Below are 21474 nucleotides of genomic sequence, written 5' to 3'. Positions count from 1 at the left end.
AAAAAGGATGATGCTCTAATTGCTCAAATGATTTCTTTCATCACGCCAGACCTCTCAAAGCCAAGTCTCTTGCCTGTTGCGGCTCTACTGGCTGAGCTTATCCCAACTCTTCTACCCGTAGTATTCTTTCTCCCCCCTGGGCTTAGTCCCTAGCCACTAATCTATCGGAAACAAGGGTCCAGTCCTCTTTTTGCTCTCTCTCCATGCTTCACCTGACGCAGCCGCCTAAACAACGTGAGACGGGAAATCCTCCCGTCGGCGGAGTTGTGTGATCGACATCCCTCTTTTCTTCTCGTTTTCCTTTGTCGGATGCGCACTCAACCACGGAAACATCTTGGACAGCTCGGCAGCGTCGTTTGCCGGCTGTGCTTTTGTTTCACGTAGGCCGCAGGTGCGGAGGGCTTGCCATTTTGTTTCATCTGTTCTGTTCCGTTCTGTTTCGGTTCTTTGGCCTTGGGTGGTCTCATGTCTGCGGTGCCTGTTTCAACTCTTTCGGCCTTGATTTTTGATTGATGACATGTCCCGGCTGCTGGAGTTGTCAAGTCATTTCCATCAATGTCTACAGGGAGTAAGTGAATGATGGCCTCGGCATCGGCGTTGGAAGCGAGAAACCAAATGAGGGCCAAGAGTAGCCAAGAGAAGAGGCAGACCTCCTGCAGAACATAGATAGTAGTACTTGGATTCAATTAGACGTAGCTATAGATTAACGCCTCTTTCATTCATTGACATGAGCTGACGAATTTGTTTCGCGCCAATAATACCTAAAAGGCGTAAGAAAAAGAAAAAGGGGAAAAAAAAAAAAACACGAATCTCTCCTTGAACTAGTCAAACAAACTATCCAGCCGTTCATCGATAATTCAAATTAAGCAAAAAAAAAAAAGAAAATTATTCCCAAAACACCATCGCTCATACGCATACATACAGCTGTGTATGTGGCAGAATTAACAACCCATCCCCCCCTGTCTTGCACCAACTCGGTTTAGCAACCCAAGTCAAGGTCAACTTGACCATCGTGGTGCCAGTTAGCCGCCAAGAGGCATACGTACGCTGTCATTGTCTTTGAATCTCGTAAGATCGCCGCCAATAAGCTTGCGCAGATTGCCCATGTCCTGCAAGTAGCGCTCCATTTCCTGTTGGAGTTCGTCATCTGCTGCCGTACTCTCCGAGTCATAGTCGTAGTCTTCATCGTCTGAAGACTCCTTGTCAAGCTCAATCGCCGGGATGGGGTTCTTGAGACTCTCAATAGCCAGCTTGAGATGCAGCTTGAGGGCCTCGTTCTCCGTCTGCAGCTTCTTAATTTTGCTTTCCGCAACCATGCTGCGCTCCTCCATCATGCGCTGCATGGCGCTGACGCTGATCTGGTACTCTTCCAGGCGCTCTTCTGCCTCTTGAGCATTCTTTTCGCGCTGGCGGGAGTCTGAGACGGATAACTGCAGCATTTGAATCTCTTGCGCCATGGCAGCAATCTGAGCATCGCGCTCGGCGGAAGTGATGTGGTCTTGGTTGACCTTGGCGCGGGTGCGAATGCGTTTGGCTTGGTCGGCGTAGCGAAGTGTCGAAAGCGTCTCGTCGTAGTCGGCAGGGGCAATGCAGGCAATCATGGCCGTCTTGCTGTTGCCACCGAGAGAGTCCTTGAGCAGCCATGTCAGGATGGAATCTCGATAGGGCACAACGTCCTTTCTCTTGCCCGATCGAAGCTGCTTGGGGGGTCCTGCCAGCGCCGCAATGACCCGGCCCAGAGTGGCGAGAGACTTGTTGATGTTGCTACCCTCTCGAAGTCGTGCTCCCGTCGCCTCGGTTGTCTTTGCCCTCTCGCTACCCGCCAGGTCAACCAGACGAATGCGAGAGCTGCGTTCCGTGGTCTCGTCTGTTTCCATGTCGTGGTGGATCTGCTTCAGCATAATGGTGAAGACGGCGTGGCTTCGGCTGCTGATGTCGTTCATCTTGGTGCTCGCTACGGTGCGGGATGCGTCGCCCACCTTCATGTACCGCAAAATTTCGTGAATGTTTCGCACAGGCACCTCGGTGAGATCCTTGACATATGGGCCTTCGGTCGGCGATTCGCGGATCTTGAGATAGTTGGCGGCAGTGTTGGGGACGACAGGCACCAGGAGGTCTCTGACATGCTCGTTGTAGACCTCGAAATAGGAGACCCTGACGTTGTAAGCGACGTTGGAGTTTTCGTTGTGGGCGGCTTCGATGCGCTCAAACAGGTCCTCGCAGGTCCGGGGAATCAGGCCCGGGTTCTCGGGCGTTCCCATCATGGTGTAGCTCTTTCCGGAGCCGGTCTGGCCGTAGGCGAAGATGCATGTATGGTAGCCCTCAAAGTTGTGATCGAGAAACTCCTCGCCGAGGCTGTTGTATATGTCTTCCTGGTTGGCATAGTCCTTGTCGTCGGGGTCGTGGCTCCAGAAGGAGTTGTCAAAGGCGAAGCTCTTGTCGCCCGTGACTTTGCGGGATTTGGTCGGGCTTGAAGGACGGACGTCTTCTGGCTCGGGGGCTCTGAGGGTGGTGATTTGGGAGACGGGGTCCATGTCCACGAGGCATTGAGCATTTCGTTCCAGGTCTGTCCATGTCAGCAACTGTCCAGTCTATCATTGCATCTTTTGCTGTAGTTTCTGGCACAATGATATCGCAAGAAAGCAATATAGTAAGTACCTCGCTCTAGAAACGCCCGCAGGCGGACGACAACCTTGACGTTGCCGCCGCGATCCATTCTCGACATGGCAGGCATGGTGGTGACATCGACATCCCGCGACCGCAGCGAAGGCGTCGAGGCCGAGGAGGCCATGAAGCGCACCTCGGGGGCCGGCGACGGCGAGGGCATAAATCGGTCGTCGAGAGCCATTGTGCGCAATGTCTCAGTGATGCTATGGAAGCTCTCGTGGAGGCGGAGGCGAAGAATGTGCTACATTAGTCGGCCGTTGTCGCTATCCAGGGTGGTGCGGTGTTGTTTACTCGCTCTTGCCCGAAGCGGTGCTGGGCGGCGGTTGCCGGGGTAAACAAGCCCGCCCAGGCGCTGGTGGCTGTGGTGGCGCATTGTGCGCAACTGTGGCGTGCAATATATTGGCACACTGCTCAGTGCTGACATAGCATGGCTGCTTAGCTAAGTCCAGCTGGGCAAAACAGCTTTACCCGGCCATAATATCGCGTTCATCTCTCTGCAACCACAACAACAAGCTCGTCCAGCTAATTTTGTCACCACAATTACGTGCAGAAGGGGTGATTTGGAGAAAACAAAAAAAGGTACTTTTACGCGTTTGAGCTGGCTCCCTTCCCCAGAAATCTGGCTCCGTCCACCGCAGCTGACCCGCCTGTCCCTAGTCTTTTTTGTTCCGTCTCTCGTCACGCACAAAGTCGCGTATCTCAGCATCACCCGTTTTTTTCCCCAGAATTTTTTTCTTTTATTTTCCTTCTCCTCATACCAAACCAACCAACCAGCCAAGCACCCTCACAAACATTGCAATTCATCTCCCTCCCGTGGCAACTAGGTTCCACGACCCGAATACCTCTGCACCCCCTTTTTCCGCAGTTCCCAATCTCTTCTGTCGCAAGAAAAGCAAACATACGGCCCCCGATGGCGCGCACCAAGGAGGACGCCAAGGCGGCGAACAACGCATCCACAGACATCACCCACCAGGCCACCGAAGATGCTGGCGTGAAGAAGACCCCGGGTCGCGGTCGCGGCCGGCCCAAGGGCGTAACCTCAAAATCCCCCCGCAAAGCCCTATGTGCCCACCGGCAAGCCGCGAGGAAGGCCCAAGGGCAGCGGCAAGAAGGGAGCACAGGCAAGGGCAAAGGCGGCCAAGAAGGTGCTGCCGCCATTGGCGCCGGGCGAGAAGCGTCGGGGCAGGCCGCGCAAGTCGGACGTTGCGCAGACCCAGGACGACGACGACCAGGCAGCGACCGCAGAGTCCGAGGCCAATGTTGAGGCTGAGGCCGAGGACGACGCTGCCAGTAATCAGCCAGGCATCGGTGGTAAGTCCAACCGTCGCCAACGCAAAAGCACATAAATCTCCAAAATCATCAAAGAGACGGACCACTCACGCGATTCCCAATTCTCCCTTGTAGACGTGGCAAGTGATGCGCGCACCGGGGCCAGATCGGCCCTCACGCCGCAGCAGTCTCCCGAATACGAGGTCGGTCCTTCATCATCATTCACATCACCGGCGTGGCTCTCACGTATCAAGAACATGATTGGCTGATTCTGGTTGCAATATTCCTTCTTCTTCGTTACAGGAGGACCAGGTGGACTATGACAATGACGATGAATGAGGCCTCGGTTTGGAGCGCGAACTGAGCTGAGTCGGGCTCTTTGTAATTTGGATGGCTTTTTGTGCTTGTGTGTATGTGCGTATGACGAGGCCGAAATAAAAAGAGGGCATCCGCGAGGAGGAAGTGGTGATATTCTCAGGGCTGACATACAAGAGAGAGAGAGAGAGCGAAGCGGTGATGAGATGAAGAACAACTTGGACCGGCGGGCGTTTTTTGGGAGCTCCGAATTGTATTATTAATGGATTTGACGACGACCTTTGCTTTCAGCTGGATGAGGAGGGAGGGCCCTGGCATGAGGCGACGGGATATCTGCCAGCTACATCTATCTATTCCATCTGCATGCAGAGCCTTATCACGAGTATCCATCACATATGAAACTAACTTCTGTGCGCAACGATGATGAAAATAACCATCAAATGGTTTATATTCTGTCTCTTTGTTTCTCTCTCTGCATACTTTTGGACTTGCATCTCTGAGGGATTCATGCATCATATATGAATTACGTGTCGAATGGATACTGTCCATACCTGCCTATCCATCATCACATCACTCCCTCTTCCACTCCTCAAACTCCCTCTCCAGATGCTCCTTCAACTCCTTGAACCGATTCCCAAAATTCTTCCCGCACCGCCAGCAGACCAGATCCCGCCTCATGAACCCCTCTTCCCTCGAACCCCTCCTGAGATCGGCGCCCTTGAGCGGAAAGTCGGCCACGTCCACCAGGAACGGCGTGTTGAACGAGTTGTAGTGCTTGCGGTGCTTCATGGCCGGCGAGTGCATGTCCCGCGACAAGACGTGGATGTGCAGGTGGCCCATGCTGGGGACTGCGTGCACGCCGCACTTGATCTCGGCGGCCCAGTCTCTTCCGAACGGCAGTCTTAGCTCCTCTCGACGGCCGTCACGTTTGTCCTTGTCTTGTCCTCCATCTTCTGTTGTTGCTGCCGTCTCGCCCTTTGTTTGCTCCCCATCATCCAGCACCTCCGTCTCGCCATTCAGCACCGCCTCCCTCGCGGCATCAGCCCGACTAAACATGCCCAATCGCCGCTGCAGCTCCCCCGCCGCAAGCACCTTCAGCTTGTCAACTTCAATCCTCACCTTGGCCAGAAACTGCTCGTCTTCCAGCGCCTCAAAGGGATGCAATAGGCTGTGCCGGGCGGACCGCGGCAGCAGCAGCGTGTGCACCGTCGCCTTGGGGAACTTGTCGTGGATGACGACAAAGTCTGCGTTGTGGTAGATGACGACGGACGCAGGATACGATTCCGGATGGGCAATGTATGCGCCCAGCGCCATGCGGTTCTTGAACAAGTGAGGCCGTGAGCCGGGAGGCTTTGGAGCGGGCTTTGGCTTGGGAGCCATGAGTTTTGCGACTGAATGTGGTGATGGTTTCATGTGGCGCTTTGGGTTAGCTAGGTGCTTTCTCAAGTTTTTGTTTTATTCTTTGAGAGTTGAAGCAATAATTTGTCATTCAAATTCCAGTATCAATGATTGTTGAATGGTGAAGAGATGAAAGCTTGAGATGAACGTACAGGCATCTTGCTTGGCTCGTTTTGGCGGCGGCTCGACTTCCTCCTGCTGCTGCATCTCTTCCCCTGTCAATCCTTCTTCCGAGTCTGAATCTGCCATGATCGAGGTGAGTTATGAAAGAAGAAGAAAAGAATAACTGAAGCGGAAATAAAAAGGGAAAATGCAGAGCAGTTTGTGTCGGATTTGAAGTGAGTTTGAAGTAGGTTGAAGTAAGTGGCAAATGGAGTGAGTTGCATGGAATGCCTGAATCTGGCAGCCCCACCACAGCTCACTGCCTATGTAACGAGGTCGTCATTAGCAGGTGCTGAACGGAATGGCTCCAGCGATGCCATTGATATAACAAACTGCTACTTAATTTCTTCTTTGGTGTGTCTTTCATCTTTATGACACGCCTTGTTCTCACAGTCCGGTTAAATAATATTCAATTCAACTTGGCCATGAAACATTGGTAGATTCTAAGCAAAGTATTTCTATGTTCTACCCTGCTCCCATCTCAAGCATCCAGTCCATCCAGCTCTATCATCTTAATCACCAGCTTGATTGTCTTGCTCCCCGCCAAATCGAGCCCCGGATTTTCCACCTTTTCAGCAATTAGATTATCCACCATGGCCCTCAGTCTGGCCACCAAGACTCCCAGTCGCGCCCAGCCCCTAAGCCGGAGCCATCCATCAACCAAGAGGCCGCGTCCCAAAGTGTCCAGCTCGATGGGGCCGCAGAACAGGAGAAGTGTGTATGCATTGAGAGCTGGGAGAAATATTAGTTTCCAATATACATATGGCAGAGGGTAAAAAAAAAACCTACGGGTCAAGTCTCGGATGAAAATTTTGGTCGTCGATATCATGCTAAAATACGACATGTAAGCCGCGTTTCCAGAAAACCCCTGGCTGCCAAACAGCGTGCTGCTGGGATGGATAAACACTCGGCCAGGTTCTTGGCAAAAGTACTTGATCGCCCTCGCCTCGGGATCCAGCTCGACGGCTCCAGACATGGAGCTCGCAAACTTCTTGTCTGGGTACTGGATTCGCGCAATCTGTGGCGTAAAGGCAGAGGCTATCAACGCTCTCAAGAGTAGGGAATTCTGCGTATTGCCAGTTGCCTGAGAAGACGAAGACGGTGAGAAGCCGATTTCTCTCAGGGCGTCGTAGTACTGGGTTCTCGTGTTTGAAATGTCAGACAACGTCTGGAAGGATAAAAAGTTGTCCTCGCAGAATCCTCTAATCTGGCGCTGCGGTGTTCCTCGGTCTCTCATCATCTCGTCCCACTGGTTAAAGGCCTCCAGGTCCGTAAGTAAATCGCCATCTCCTCTATAAAAGCGAATTCTAGCTTCTCGAGCTTGGTCCCTCTTTTCTTGAGGAGAAATGAACGGACTCCTGGTGCTGAGAATGGCAGCAATGGTGACACAGTCATCCAGGCAGCCAAAAATGGCGCCAAAGACCATGAGCTTGCCGCATCTCAAGTCGGCCGGCAGCATGGCTAACTGCTGTCCCATGGCTGTGAGCTCATCTCCATCCAGAGCCCCCATTCGCCGGAGCAATGTCATGGCACCTTCAATTGCTGGAGTTTCAGGCGGAGTTGGAGACCGTCCGAGGAATCGAACTACATCCTTCATACCCATAGCCCGCACCGACAAGCACAGCTGTTCGAGCGGTACTCGTCTAATCTCGGGCTCGGGACGGGGCGCCATGTTCTGCTCGAGATTTTGGGTGTATAGTTTGTAGCATTTACCTGCTTGGACACGACCGGCTCTTCCTTGCCTCTGCTTGCACGCCGCTCGAGATGCCCATGTTTCTTCCAGCTTCCTCATATTGTTTTGCGGATCAAAGCTGGTTTCCTTCACCTTTCCACTGTCGATGACGGCGACGATATCGTCAATCGTAATGGAAGTCTCTGCAACGTTTGTGGCCACAACAACCTTCCGCTTCCCAGGAGGAGCACTTGAAAACACCCTCTTCTGCTCCCTCGTCTCCAAAGAAGCGTGCAGGGGGAGAACATGGAGCGAATTGATGGCCCTGAGGCTGTTGCAGGCTTGATTAATCTCTCCAACACCGGGTAAAAAGATGAGGATGCCTCCCGAGTTTTTGTCATATGAGAGCTCATAATCAATTGCCTTGACAGCTTCCGCAATCAAGTTGTAATTGATACGATGACCTAGCTTCTGGATGACTCTTCCCATCGTCTCGTCACCAATAAAGCTCCCATCATCAGGCCCGTCAACACCAAATCCTGTCATGCGAACCACATCGTCGAGATGATACTCTTCAACAGGGAATGTTCGGCCTGAAATCTCAACGCTCCCGACGCTCAGTCCCTCTGTTTCAAAGTACGTCTTGAAAGTTGCGGCGTCGAGCGTAGCTGACATGAGAATTAATTTCAACATGTCCTTCTTCTTGATCATAACCTCTCGAAGCAGATTCAAGAGGAAATCGGTATCAAGGCTTCTCTCGTGAACTTCGTCAATGATGATGTGGCTGACATCGGCCAAAGAGGCCACGACGTCATCAACTCGGCCACCAGACGTCTGGAGTCTTCGCAGCAGCACACCAGTTGTGACAAAGGTGATCCTGGTATCCCTCGACTGTCTGGACTCACCGCGGATAGCATATCCTACCTCTCCTCCCACTCGCGAGCATCGCTCTTCTGCCACTCGATCAGCCAATCCCAGCGCCGAAATTCGACGTGGCTGGGTGACAATCATGTTTGCACATCCGCCAAGGCCCTTTTCGTACAAATCATCCAGCAGAAATTGAACAGACTGCGTTGACTTTCCTGATCCAGTCTCACCACTAATAATAGTAACGTGGTTCTGGTTCACCGTTCGGATAATGGCGTCCTGCATCTGCCAAGCCGGCAAAGCCTGGCGCTTCGTAACCATTTTCTTCTGCGACGGGTTCTCTTGTCGACGGAACCATTCTTCTCTACTCTTTGCGTCTGTGATCCATTTGAGAGGCCTGGGTGGGCCACGGGAGCGCTTGTTTTTGGACACAGATGTTGCTGGCCGACTTTCAGAGGCAGCAGAGGACACTGCCGAAATGTCTAGCAGCTTGCCTGGGTTGCTGATGATGCTGTTGATATTTTGCTGAATCCAGTCGACGGTAAGATATATCTTTGCTGGCTCGTCTCGCAAGTCTTGTTCGATATGAGCCAGCATCTGCTTCACAATACTGAGTTTGATATATGAAGGGAGCTTAGCCACAATGGCAAGAATTATGTGCCTTGGATAGCTTGATCCCTTTCGGACTTGTAGATAGGTTTCCACATCTCCGTTTTGTGCGTCCTTGACTGACTCAAGACGGATTTGTATGATGTTATCGCCATCGCGACGGAAGTTGGTGCCGTAGATCGACTCTAATGTGGCCACTTCCTCATCCCATTGTTCTTGAGGCGTCCCAAAATCAAGGAAATCATCTCCCGATTCCTCTGTACCTTGTTGGTTTGAGGCAGCCGACGGGAAAAGAATGTTCTGCAGCGTTTCCGCAGCCGCGTCTTCATTGCCACCATGCTCGTCCAACACACGAGTACACAGCTCCAGGGAGTATCCGGTCTGGCAAAGCCGCTGTATTATGCCTTCTCTCTTCAGGTCTGTAGCTCCAATGGTCACACCAGCTGAATACTTCTCGGGAAGAGCCCACCTAGGGAGATCATCCTCAGGGACGTGGATCAGAAGCCATTCCAGAGTTTCTTGGCGATCTTTGCAATACTCTACGGCTTCTGCTACGTGACTCTGTCGGAAGCCCAGTTTTCCAAGCTCGGCAACAACATTTTTCTTCTCGGCTGGAGTCATGGAGACGTTGTGAGGGTTCCATGTCACGCCATCTCGCAGCAGAGACTCCAACTGGATTCTGGTCTGCTTCCCCATCTCGACCTTGGGCACGCTCGTCCAGCCCTTCATCACATTGGATCCAGATCCACCGCTGTTGCTCAAAAGCACCAACCCTGCCGCTCCAGGCAGTTCCTTGGCTTTGGCTTTAGCCTGCTCAATCTCCTGCCGTTTCTTCTCTGCCGCAGCCTTGGAATCCTGGCGCTCAAGCAAGGTCTTGAACGGATCAGCCTCATACATCCATGCCTTTCCGTCCTTGACATCTTGAGTCTTCAGTGCTTGGAAGTCTTTCCACAGAGACTTGTAGTCCGGAGGGAGAACCATGTGTTTGTTCTGCATGCTGCATACCCTGAACAAGGCATACGTAGCAGCCGTGTGCTTGGCCTCGAGAGCCGTATCCCTCAATAACAAATGCTTATGAGATAACGGGATCTTGAAAGGCTCCAGCGTAATGGTCTGCTGGGTCTTGAGGTCTTTGGCGCTCAGCGTCACCCAGACGGAGAATCCCTCCGGCGTCTTCCGCGTATCGTACACCGGCCTGTCCCATTTCTGCTTCTGGCAGTACTCGCTGAGCAGATTCACCGGCAGCTTGCCTGTCCAGGACGAGCCTCCAATGAGCTGCTTCACCGTCGGCTTAGGGGCAACCGGCGGCAATACCTCAGCAGGGGCGGTATCTGCTGCCTTTTGCCCCTTTTTACCTTTGCCGCCGCCGTTTCCATCCTTGGATGCTGCAGAGGCTTGGCTTGGTGCAGGCGCTGGGGCCTTCACCTTGCCTTTCTTTACCATGCTATACAAAGATGCGGATGTGCCACTAACAGAAGCCGGATCGTCTCTTGAGCTTCGGGTTGGAGTCGAGATTATTGGCGTGCGGGAGCGATGGCAAACTCAGTAACGCTGCAATGGTGAACGTCCAGTAAAAATGAATAAACAAACAGCCAAGTAATCCAGATACACAACCGTCAGGACATTCTGGCCCGTTACTCCGATACGGTCAGGGTTTTTTTTTCGTCTGGGGTTCATCTTAGATGCTAGACGTATCGGCGATGCAAATTTTATGGGGCGAAAATAAGGCTCCTCAACAGTTTTCGCACTGTACGAATACTGGACTAGAAGCGCATTACATACAGTGTTTTTCAAACACAACAAGCACTGAGTGATAACGGCGGCGGTGACCTGAAGATGGTCAAATGCTAAATATTCTGCCCAACAGCTCTTACTAAGAACGCAAAGAAAGGATAACTACGCGATTGAGATCTACATGAGCTTCGATTTTGAGGCCGAGAGCAACCGTATTTGGTCGCATATTTCATATTTCATATTTCATCTCGGCTTCTCTGGTTTTATGATAGTAATAGGATCATCTGCTTCTTATTTTACTACTTGAATATGTAGATATGAGATGCACAAACACTTGATTGTTGCATCCAGAGCAGTTTGCTTTGTTGACGCCTCTCTTGATAATAGCACAATGCACTGGCACTGCCTTCGTATCCGCATCGTCAACCATGGTGTATGCCTACAGACCACTAAACTAGACTAGACAGAGCCAGGTAGAGTAGTTGATCGGGTGTCACGCGGGCCTCGATGCTCGCTCTTCATTGACCACGGCCATCCAGGCCCATACCCACAAAGTTTTCGTCCCAAGATTTCCTTCTCCAGACTATCCTCTTTGCTTTTCTTCCATCACAGCGTCATCTCAGGCTGGAGCTTTCAAGCTACCATAGGGCCTGCTATTCGTTGGGCTACTCTGTTCCTTGCCCCTCTCTCATTCATCTTCTTCCTCTCCTCGCACAAATTGCCAAGCCAAATTAAACGGGGGGAATAGTGTAGTGTTGCCAAAGGGTTTTGGGGTTTATGAGCAGGGATATAACACAGGGTATTCTCTTGCTCGTGTTCATGACAATAATAATAAAAGTGCGTTGGGGGGGAGTTGTTATGGTCTTGGGGAAGCCAATCAATTTGGGAGGCGGGGCATGTTCAGCTGGTTGGTTGCATGAGAGCATCAACTTGAAAGCTCTCAAAAGCCAAAAGCTCGCAGATCTTCCTACATATCCATAGAATCACCTCCATTGGCAAAGTTGAATCCTCCAGCTTGCGCAGCGCCGTTGGTGCCGAAACCAAATGTGCCGTTGGCGCCGGTGGGCTGAGAAGCGCCCTCATCTGCGTTCTCTTCCTCGTCAGAGAAGTACTTCTCAATGATGTTGTACGCCTTCATGTAAATCTCCTCGTTGGCGTTGTTCTGGCAATCGTGGATCTTCTCCATGCCACCACACTCTTCAATGAACAGAGCATAGCGGTTGATCGAGTCGGCACCTTCACCTGCGGCCTGTCTGTCCAAGTCGCCAATCTTGAGGATGTTTTCCAGGCCATCAAGGGCAACCTGAATGATCTTGTTGTCAGGGCAAGCAAGGAGATCGCACAGAGGCTTAATGCAGCCTTGAGCGACGAGGTATCGAATCTGCTCAGGCTTCTGGAGGCCACCTGAAGTGGCGTTGCTGATAGCCCAGCAAGCCTCTTTGCGAGTCTTGAGGTCGCCATTCTGCAGAAGGTGGATCAGAGGAGGAATGATGTTGGCATCGATGACAGCCTGGATCTGAGAAGAGTTTCCGGCAGTGATGTTGGAGATGGTCCAGCAGGCTTCCTTGCGAATACCATCCTTGGTCGAGCTCAGAAGAGACAAAAGGCAAGGAAGGGCGCCGCTGTTGATGATGACCTGGGTCTGGACATCGTCACCAGTAACAATGTTGCCAACAGATCGAAGGGCAGGAGTCTGCACTGAGGTGGATGCGTGAAGAAGAAGCTCAACAAGTCTACGAGGGATACCGGCCTCGATAACAGCCTGAATCTTATCGTTGGAACCGTCGGACAGGTAAGAAATGGCCCAGCAGGCATCGATCAGAACCTCGTCATCGAGAGAGTACACAAGCTTGGAAAGGACGGGAAGGGCCGGAGCAATCTATTTGAAAAAAGGATGGTCAGATATCATCGAATAAAAAAAAAAAAGAGTCGCAAGGTCTCAAAAGTCTCGAAGATACATACAGTGTTCCAATCGGGCTGAGGGGTCTTGCCACGGCAAAAGTTGCTCAAGGTCCAGGTCGCGTTACGAAGCATGCTGAGCTTGCGGCTGTCTCCCAGCAAGCTAAGCAGGGGCTTGAGAGCTCCGCAGCTAAGGACATAGTCGCGGCAATGGGGGCTGTCACCAGCAATGTTTCCAAGGGCCCAAACGGCCTGCTCCCGCACATCGGGCTCAGGGCTGGCAAGGAGCTCGACAAAGATGGGGACAGCGCCAGCCTCAATGACGACCTGGGTTTGGGTGGCCGAGCCAGAGGCAATGTTGGTCAGGGCCCAAGCAGCCTCGAACTGCACCAAGGTGTGGGGGGGATCGCAGGAACTCGACGAAGCGGCTGACGACACCGGTCTTGATGACCTCCTCGATGGGAGGGTTCCGCTCCTTGGACAGAAGCTTTCGGAACTTGGTGGTGGCTTGGATTTGGAGATCGATCTGGTCGGAGAAGACGCCAGAGACCATCTGAGGAAGATCCTCGTTCAACTGTTTGATATCATGTTAGCAATGCCTTGGCAATATTCACACGCTCTTGTCGTTTCAAAGCCGCCATGCGGTTGCTGGGCTGGAACAAGCCTGCAGAAGTGCTGATGTGCAGCTCTCTGCCCAGTCGGTCAGAGCGGCGCCCACCAGAGGATGTGGGGTTCAGTCATAATTCCCCCACATCACAGGCAAAAGAAGGCCCCAGCATCACGACAAGGCGCTGCAAGGTAAAATGGGATCCTCGCAAGGGACAAAGGCTGGGAATGGGGAGGGAATAGACTAAAGAAGAGAGCTGTGCTCTGCATACCTGAGACTCGGTAGGGGCGGACTCATCGTCGCTGTCGGGCGCAGCGCCCAGAGCAGCACCCGGGCGGCTATCGCCAGACCCAATGCCTCGTCGCTTGGCTAGGTTTTCCTCGCGCTTCGCCTTGCGGATCTCGACCTGCTGCTCCTCGCGGCGGCGGCGGAGCTCATCGGGCTTGAATGTGTTCTTGGCCTTGAACTGGGTTCGGCGATGCTCTGGGATATAGCGGTCCGCCATGGTGCTGACGACGATGCGCTTCTGGCAGACGAAGACGACGGAAGGCGGGCTGAGCAGGGGTTGTAGAGTTGCTGCGCGGGGACGGTTCGCAATGCGAGCTGTAGCGCCGTCGACGATGAAATTGTCTGCTTCAGGCTGCTATTGGATGCGTCCCTACTTTTTCGGAGTAAGGTGCAGAATGGGGAAAAAAAGAGGTTCTTGGGGGAAAAGGGAAGAAATCGGAGGGTTACAGGGCAAAGTCAAAATCAAATACTAAACTTAGATAGGCGGCAAGAATTGACTGCGGCAAACTTTACGGTTGCTGGAGCGCTGAGCCGCCGCTAAAAGCTTTCACTTGCCGCTGACGCTGAGACAGGATGCCTAAGGCACAAAGAGTGGCCGGTCCAAGGGCATGCAGCCGTCCCTCAGTATCGCGCAGTACTTGATTACCCCGCCTTGAGCTGGTGGTCACTGCGGTACAGCATGCTAGAAGCTACGTGCTGTTTCTTCCTACCGTCTCGTGAGACTTGATTCACAATAGCGCATGTACCCAGTACCTGTACTTGCGCTCATTCGTGATTCACAGCTGAGACTGCGCTGATAACCATTGCCATCCAAGTTCCCACTACTCCGTACAATAGGTCAGTGAAGCAAGAGGAACATTATGTCACTCGTCCGCTTTCGTTCGGTGCTCATCACGTGCTCTCGCGCCTTGTAAATCAACCCCTCGGCTCCATAATTAGTCCTCTTTTCAGCGAGACGCGAATCCATCGCTGATACGCGTCGTTTTGTCATATAATCCGCCCAGCAGCCAATATACGGCGTATTGCGCTGGGACTTGCTTGTACTAATTGGGCACCACCTGTGCTTCAGAGGAGGCTTAGTTGAATCGCATAATTAAAGCCATGGTCAGCCATGGCTCCTCACCCCGACAAGCAGCAAAAGTCACTGCCCAGCAGCTTCACATCGGTTCAGGACTTGTATAAACGTGGGCCTGGAAACTTTGTCAATGTCATTGGCATTGTCAGAGACTTCAAACCCCCCTGCCCAGACCAGGAGATCTGGTAAGCACTACTCCCTCAGGATAAGATTACGCCCATATTCTAAATAACGGCTGGCACACTTAGATTGGAAGTGTGAGGTCTGCCTGTATGATCGCTATACCGAAGATGGCTCGTTCGATTCCATCACACTCAACGTTTTCCGGCCACAAAATGAGATGCCAGCTCCTGGCCTTGGCGATGTGATAGTGTTGCTCCAAGCAAAGGTCGGCTCACTCTTCTCTCCCAAGTAAACTCATCATGCTAAGTAAGATGCCAGTTTCAATCACACAATGATGTCCTGTCACTCGTGACACATTGGAAAACAGATATTCATTTGTATTCGGCAAGCCAAATTCCACGTCCACCAGAGAGTGCCTTGAAGGCGCTCCGCCCCGGGCCAAAGAAGACAACCCACAATCCCGGACAGCCAATACATGAATACGTCTCATTCTTCTATCACTCAGTCGATAAGAGCTGCATCCCATCTGAAGTAGAGTTCCAGCACATCAAAGCCAAGTCTATCACTGCCAATGAAAAGTTCAAGGTGCTCAAGGATGTCCAGATGGATACATATGTCGATGTGATAGTTCAACTAGTCAGACAGCCCTACGACACCGCCGACAGAATCACTCTCTGGATATCGGATTTCTCTGAAAACGACAGCTTCTTTCATTTTGCATGGAAGGGGCCTGCTATTCGTGCAGATAAGCCCGTGGATCCCCATGAGTCTGAATACGACATGCCATACGGTGCAGGCTCAGGAGGGGAGTGGAAAGGTCCGTTTGGGAAACGAAGCATGCAAGTCACTTGTTACGATCAACATGCGGCATACATCAGAGATCAAAAACTTTCTATGGGCTCTTGGGTCATGCTTCGAAATCTTCACATAAAATACGGACGTAACGCCGCAAATCTCGAGGGCTTCTTACGAGGAGAAAGAAATGATTCAGATCTAAAGATTAACATCACGCAGATGGATACCACAGATACGGAGTCTCCTGATCCTCGCCTCAAAGAGGCTCTCCGCCGTAAACTTGCCTATGAAAAGTTGAAACAGGCTGAAACGCAAGAGATATTCAACGCATCATGGGCCGGAAAGAAGAGAAAGAGTGACTTGGCTGAAATGGGGATCACATCAAGCGATAAGCCAAAGAGGAACAAGAACAAGAATAAGAATAAGAATAAGGCAAAGAAGAAATCAATGGGACATGAAGAGTCTGTGACATCGTCAGCTGCAGTGTCGACTATATCTTCAACAAATGTCAATAATTCAAATGGTAACTCTCCATCTTTCTTTTCTCCACCTCCTTTCAAGATTTTTTGCACGACTTTGACCTAACAAGATCAGTCAAATGCGATTACGAAAACAAGACCATCAGCACCTTTGAGGACATCTTGGATCCTATATACCTCAAAACGAAAGTCAACGACCAGGAAGTCGAATTACAGCTTCCCTTTGTAAACTTGAACTACCGCGCGGACGTGCGAATCATCAATTTCATGCCTCATGATCTCAGAGATTTTGCTCAGCCAAAAAAGATTTCGGAATACGCGATACTTTCTGATTATGAGGAATCGGACGCGGATTCCGACGAAGAGAGACGGTCAACAGCGGACCCTGACGAGGTGCGACAATGGGAATGGCGATTCTTCTTGGAATTAGAAGATGCCAATTCCCCCAAAGACCAAGGGGGAAAGAAGAAAACCCTCTGGGTAGCAGTAAACAACTTTTCTGCACAGTGTCTTTTGAATCTGGACGCTTCTGATTTGCATCAAGACGACGACAATCTCGATATTCTACGTGACCGGCTATTTCTCTTATGGGGAGAATTAGAAGAAAAGAAGAGCATCGGAGAAGCAAACAAGCGCCGCGCAGCTCGGGTAGCTCTAGCAAACACAGCTACGAATCGGCCTCCATCGCATAGTTCCGACGATGAGGGCACTGCACCGCAGCAACAAGAAATAGAACTACGATCGTCGCAAATCAGCAACCTGCCATTTAGTTGCTGCATTCGCCAATACGGAGTCAAAGTTGGCGAAGAGGATCCAGCCAAGGCGGACGCAGGCGAAGGCAAGAGGTGGCAGCGAATGTTTGGATTGTTCGGAACAAAGATCGTCACACATCAACAGGCCGCTTAGTTGCTGCATTGGCTAATACGGAGTCCAAGTTCGTGAAGAGAAAAGCAGAATTGCGGGTGATTAAGTTGAAACTTTGTGAGAGCGATACACTTTACGTTAACGAAGCACTTCTTTTTTCCATAAGGCTTTACTATGTAATGGATTGCAATATATAAGAACCAGTGAGATAGGATATTCTCATACTGAAAAGAATAAAGCTTGAAAAGTACTATTATCGACTTGTTGGATATCTTTTACACGTTAATTTGCCAGCACTCCCCATGGTTGCCAGAATCGTAGTTGCGCGACTTTCAACCAAATCAAATCTCTAAATCTCTCTCAAATGTCCATTTTGTTCTTCAAAAAAAATAAAAAATAAAACACCAGTCGTCGTCGTCGAAAGGAAGAAGAAAAAATAAGGTTCAAGAAAGAATGCGAGAACAGGAATTGATTGATGCCGCATTTTGATACAAAAACAAACCACAAGGCGTAACACAAAGACAAAGATATAATATAACTGATACCCTGGCATTTAAAATGAACAAATCCCTCTTGCCCCCCCTAAACAAAATAAAGCAAAAAGTGAAAAAGCCCTCTGATCATTATCCACAGTGAGAGATGCTTTCGTAAATCCTCCCTTTTCCCAGCTGTTTCCTGCCCTTGTTGTTTTTTCATGGTGGATTTTTCTCCTTTTCAAATTCGTTTAATCTCCAAGAATGTCATCGTCTGCATCGTGATTTGGCACTTCAGCGTCTTCGTGCTCTTCATTGTCCTCATCGTCCTCAATCGGGTCGTCCATCAACTCTCTCCGACGAAGATCTTCTCTCGAACCCTCCTCTGGCTCGTTGTCCTCGAATATGTTATCGTCATCGTCTTCATCATGTACAACTTCAGCGCTGAGGGCTGGTTTTTGTGGCTTTTCTGCTGGTGCCGCCGCCGCTTTGGTAGCAGTCTTCTTATTGCGCTTCGCCATCTTCTCTTCGTCAAGATAGGCGACAACCTCTTTGAAGTTGTGACCCAGCTTAGTCTCATTACGCTGCAGCCGCCGCTTCAGTTTGTTGACGGCATTGTCCTTGGGATCGATCAAGCTTGCTGTTATAACAAGAACGTATTTGGCAGTCAGTTCACACAAAGACTTTTCAGCCTTGAGCTCAGCTGCAAGCCGTTCCTCCTTCGAAAGACCTTCGTCGTCATCTTCATCGTCAGACGACTCCTCATCATCAACTGGATCTTCGTCTTCCGCCGGCTCGTTTAACAGTCTCTCTTTCTTGGCCTTTTTCGCAAATATTTTCTCAGCACCATCGAATATTGATGTGAGCTCAGAGACGAGATTGGATTCGATATGCTGCACCAAGACTTTGAACTTTTCGCCGCCGCCGGCTTGAGAAGAAGAAGTTGATGGGCGGAAGTTGCTAATCACCGGACGCATTGTTGCAAATGTCAAGTGCAAATCGCAGAGACTACCAGTGGCAAATAGGCGGAGTTGATCAATGGAAGATCGAGATGAAAAGGTCACAATCAAGTGTTTTCGATAAGTCTGTCGCAACACTGATAGGCTATCAAGCTCTTCATCTGCAATGCTGGCGCCAGAAGATAGTTGTTGTGCTAGATTGCGCGTCTTCCACATGAAATAGAACTGGCAGGCCTTGATTGCCAAAGTAACAACGTCATCTTCCAAATTATCAATCTCGTCTGTTAGGGCCACAAATTCTCCACGGTGCACAATGTTAATCAAGATCTGAATGGCGGGGGCCGTTGAGTCGCCCTTGGATGGGGCAATTTCAAGGACGTCGACACAATCTGATATGCTTGCCAGTTTGCTGATCTTCATCAACACAGTAGACAGCTCCCGAAGCGGTGCTTCGTCCAAATTTCCTCTTGCGGAAAGCTCACAAGTCTTGTCAAAGCTTCGGAGGGAGTTGATGACGACCTCCCAAAGAACAGACAGCTTGCTGTCGGCCATTTCCTCCAACTCTTCGAATTGGCGAGCGTGCAGCAGAGCAGCCGCAGCCTCAGTCAAGACAATCTTATCGTCGTGTCTGTTGAACTGCGTAATAATCTCGTCCAGTAGCTTCTCGTATATGCTCGAATCTTGTCGCAGTCGTTGGAAGGTGTCGAGCTTCAGGTAACGCTCCAGCCGAAGAACAATCGCCGCCGTCTCAGGCTCCGCACCATACTTGCTCAGCAACTTTGGGATATTCGTGGCCAACTCCAGCGCCAGTTCCTCTTGGGCTTCGGCTGCATCAGAGCGAGGGCCACGCTTCTTGCCTTTGTCATGGTCGGCAAGCAGCAGCAAGCTCGACTTGATAGCGGAGCTCAAAACGTCAAGGAGAATCTTTTCTTCCTCGGCAGTAGGTGCAACAGCCTTCTTGAAAGCCTCTTCTGACGGGTTGCTCTTTGACTTTGATCTCGATTTGGATTTGGTGCTTGTCGTATGATCGTACAAGAGATATCCGGCCAGGATCTCCCAAGTCTTAATTTCTGGGATTTTGTCATAGAGCACCTGAGAAGCCAGAGAGATTCTTGTATCCGGCATAGTGTTGCCTAACAAGTCAACGTCGAGGTCCAACGGTGATCCTTCCGCCTGCTGAGACTCCTCAACCTGAGCGTCATAGATGGTGAGGGTTTCGGCCAGTGACTTCAAATTGAGCCAGTCCTTTCTCGGAGCGTCATAATTGCCTTCTCCAGCAAGGTCCAATTCTTCCAAGACTTCGGAGCCGCCCATCTCTTCAACTTTGCCCTCAATTACATCATCAATGCAGGCAACGAAGAATCCAACAACGGCCTTTCGAACCCTGATTTCACTATCAAAGACGAGTCTCCCAATGGCATCGATCTCGTTGGGTTCAAGGATGGCAGCGGCCCGCAGCGAGTCGATGACAGAAATGGCAGTAACTCTAACAGAGACGTCGGCGTCGCCCGTTGCCATTTCGATCAACCGAGGGCGGAATCGGTCAATGAAGTGACCTAGTTGCTGTGCATCGCGTTTGAAAAGCCTTCCTAGCTGCTTCAAAACCTCTTGTCGCGTACCAGCGTTAGTATCGGACAGCATCCAGCCCAGATAGCGCAGGTAGCCGGGCTCTAGGAAGACCGTTGGCAGATCCCAAATCCAATTTCCGAGGGCCTCAACGCACTCGACTCGAATTCTCGGGTCGATATCGCGGTATCGATGAACAAAAACAGTGTCGAAGAAGGACTGGATAGAGTCGTTGCAGATCTTCCTGTTGTTGTTTGCTTCGGCCAAGCTACGTTGGATTTCGTCGGTCTTGCTTTTGTTTTTGCCCTTTTTCGCAGCCTGTGACTGCTGCTCAATGTTTGCAATGCGTCGATCGAGGATGCTGGCGACTTCAACAAGCGTCGATTGCACTGCCAAAGAAATGGTAGTCGCTGTGTGACGGAAAGGACGCAGTGGCGAAGACGACATGCTAGCCAACCAAGCATGGAGGTTATCAACAAGGTCGACATCCTTGTACATGACATCGGTTTCGTGCAGTAGAGAAATGAGAGCATGGATGAATGAGATGAGCAAGTCTCGAAACGACCGTGTAGTCTTGGACCTGGCAATCAGCGGGTAATCGACGATTTGTTGCTATAGACACAGTTAACTTTAGTTTCCACCGACGATTTTATTTCTCGGCGGCTGTTCCGAGACGCACCTCTTGGTATACACTTTGCAGATCCAGTAGTCGGTTGGGAATATTCTCTGGATCACGAATGTCGTCAACCGTTACTTCTAGGTCGCAGCCAGCGCATCGCAAGATGCAGTTGATGAGGTCGCCCAAGGCAGCCGCATCGCCAACTTTGTACTTCTCTAGCCATTGTTGAGCAACAAACTGGGCAGAGTCGCCGGACGCAAAAATATCGGCTGTAGAACATTAGATACATACATCAGCAACGAGATGCAGGGGAGGGGGTGGAGGGGCAAGCTGTGAAGATGGTGCACGCAGACAAACATACCATAAAGCCCAGTTCCTTTCTCTCCTGGATCGATGCGGACAGTCTTCTTGGGCCTGCTGGGAATGCGCGCAATGTTCCCCGACACGGCAGGTCGTGCGCCGTTGATTTTGGGCTTCTTGATGCTTGGTTTCTTTGCGCGAGTGGTTTGCGACGGCTTTCGCGGCTTCGGCGCAGCGTGGTCCTCGTCGCTGGCAGCGTCACTGGCAGCATCGCTCATCTCCTCATCCGACTCGGCCTCTCCATTCTCGGCCCCTTCGTCTCCCTCGTCGTCATTCCGTTTACGCTTCGACGCTGACGCTGACGGCTCCGGCGCGTATTTCGTTGGTGCTTTAACGACGCGTCCAGATCGTCGACGCGCCGCATTGTCTGGCTCTGGCGACGCGGTGGCGCTGGCGCTGGCGTCCATTTCGTCGAGTCTTGGGCGATGGAAGTGTCTCTAATTCTTCATGGGGATGCTCAGATGCCAGGCCGGGCAGCAGCAGGTCCGGGCAATTTGCGGCGATGGGAGAATTTGTGGCGCCCTGGTCGCGTTCGTTTGTGTCGTGCAGCGATGTTTGACCTGCTGCCCATTTGATTTTCGAGGTGGGCAGAGCAACCCACTTTAACATCGGCTGAATCTCGGCAGTACCTTTCTTGCTGCTTGAAAATGCGGAGAGCCGCTGGATCTGAAGCG

The 21474-nt window shown here is 51.3% G+C and overlaps 8 protein-coding genes across 8 annotated transcripts; 2 read left to right on the top strand and 6 right to left on the bottom strand.

Moving 5' to 3' along the window:
• Positions 1-5: 5 nt before the first annotated feature.
• Positions 6-2931, bottom strand: TrAtP1_011139 (uncharacterized protein). The gene has a single exon (XM_066114980.1). It carries the CDS (start codon positions 2532-2534, stop codon positions 1023-1025), a length of 1512 nt encoding a protein of 503 aa, XP_065971077.1. The 5' UTR covers positions 2535-2931; the 3' UTR covers positions 6-1022.
• A 646-nt stretch (positions 2932-3577) lies between these two features.
• Positions 3578-4275, top strand: TrAtP1_011138 (uncharacterized protein; the record flags this gene model as incomplete). The annotated part of the gene is made up of 4 exons (XM_066114979.1): positions 3578-3658; positions 3726-3978; positions 4072-4139; positions 4240-4275. 4 exons carry the CDS (start codon positions 3578-3580, stop codon positions 4273-4275), a joined length of 438 nt encoding a protein of 145 aa, XP_065971076.1.
• A 546-nt stretch (positions 4276-4821) lies between these two features.
• On the bottom strand, positions 4822-5898 carry TrAtP1_011137 (uncharacterized protein; the record flags this gene model as incomplete). The annotated part of the gene is made up of 2 exons (XM_066114978.1): positions 4822-5642; positions 5802-5898. 2 exons carry the CDS (start codon positions 5896-5898, stop codon positions 4822-4824), a joined length of 918 nt encoding a protein of 305 aa, XP_065971075.1.
• Positions 5899-6204: 306 nt separating this feature from the next.
• On the bottom strand, positions 6205-10630 carry TrAtP1_011136 (uncharacterized protein). Its single transcript, XM_014093300.2, has 2 exons — positions 6601-10630; positions 6205-6543 (listed from the first exon to the last, which is right to left on the bottom strand). Exons 1-2 carry the CDS (start codon positions 10400-10402, stop codon positions 6293-6295), a joined length of 4053 nt encoding a protein of 1350 aa, XP_013948775.2. The 5' UTR covers positions 10403-10630; the 3' UTR covers positions 6205-6292.
• A 1030-nt stretch (positions 10631-11660) lies between these two features.
• On the bottom strand, positions 11661-12727 carry TrAtP1_011135 (uncharacterized protein; the record flags this gene model as incomplete). The annotated part of the gene is made up of 2 exons (XM_066114977.1): positions 11661-12572; positions 12656-12727. 2 exons carry the CDS (start codon positions 12725-12727, stop codon positions 11661-11663), a joined length of 984 nt encoding a protein of 327 aa, XP_065971074.1.
• Positions 12728-12908: 181 nt separating this feature from the next.
• On the bottom strand, positions 12909-13704 carry TrAtP1_011134 (uncharacterized protein; the record flags this gene model as incomplete). The annotated part of the gene is made up of 2 exons (XM_014093299.2): positions 12909-13166; positions 13471-13704. 2 exons carry the CDS (start codon positions 13702-13704, stop codon positions 12909-12911), a joined length of 492 nt encoding a protein of 163 aa, XP_013948774.2.
• Positions 13705-14222: 518 nt separating this feature from the next.
• On the top strand, positions 14223-17067 carry TrAtP1_011133 (uncharacterized protein). The gene is made up of 4 exons (XM_066114976.1): positions 14223-14747; positions 14811-14950; positions 15004-16003; positions 16075-17067. Exons 1-4 carry the CDS (start codon positions 14693-14695, stop codon positions 16863-16865), a joined length of 1986 nt encoding a protein of 661 aa, XP_065971073.1. The 5' UTR covers positions 14223-14692; the 3' UTR covers positions 16866-17067.
• TrAtP1_011132 (uncharacterized protein) lies at positions 17068-21465 on the bottom strand. Its single transcript, XM_014093297.3, has 3 exons — positions 20802-21465; positions 20501-20709; positions 17068-20433 (listed from the first exon to the last, which is right to left on the bottom strand). Exons 1-3 carry the CDS (start codon positions 21205-21207, stop codon positions 17548-17550), a joined length of 3501 nt encoding a protein of 1166 aa, XP_013948772.2. The 5' UTR covers positions 21208-21465; the 3' UTR covers positions 17068-17547.
• Positions 21466-21474: the final 9 nt, after the last annotated feature.

The sequence above is a fragment of the Trichoderma atroviride genome, chromosome 6 (genome assembly GCF_020647795.1).
Source record: "Trichoderma atroviride chromosome 6, complete sequence".
Lineage (NCBI taxonomy): Eukaryota > Fungi > Ascomycota > Sordariomycetes > Hypocreales > Hypocreaceae > Trichoderma > Trichoderma atroviride.
Note: the sequence above shows the minus strand (reverse complement) of the source record. Positions and strands in the feature narration are given on the sequence as shown.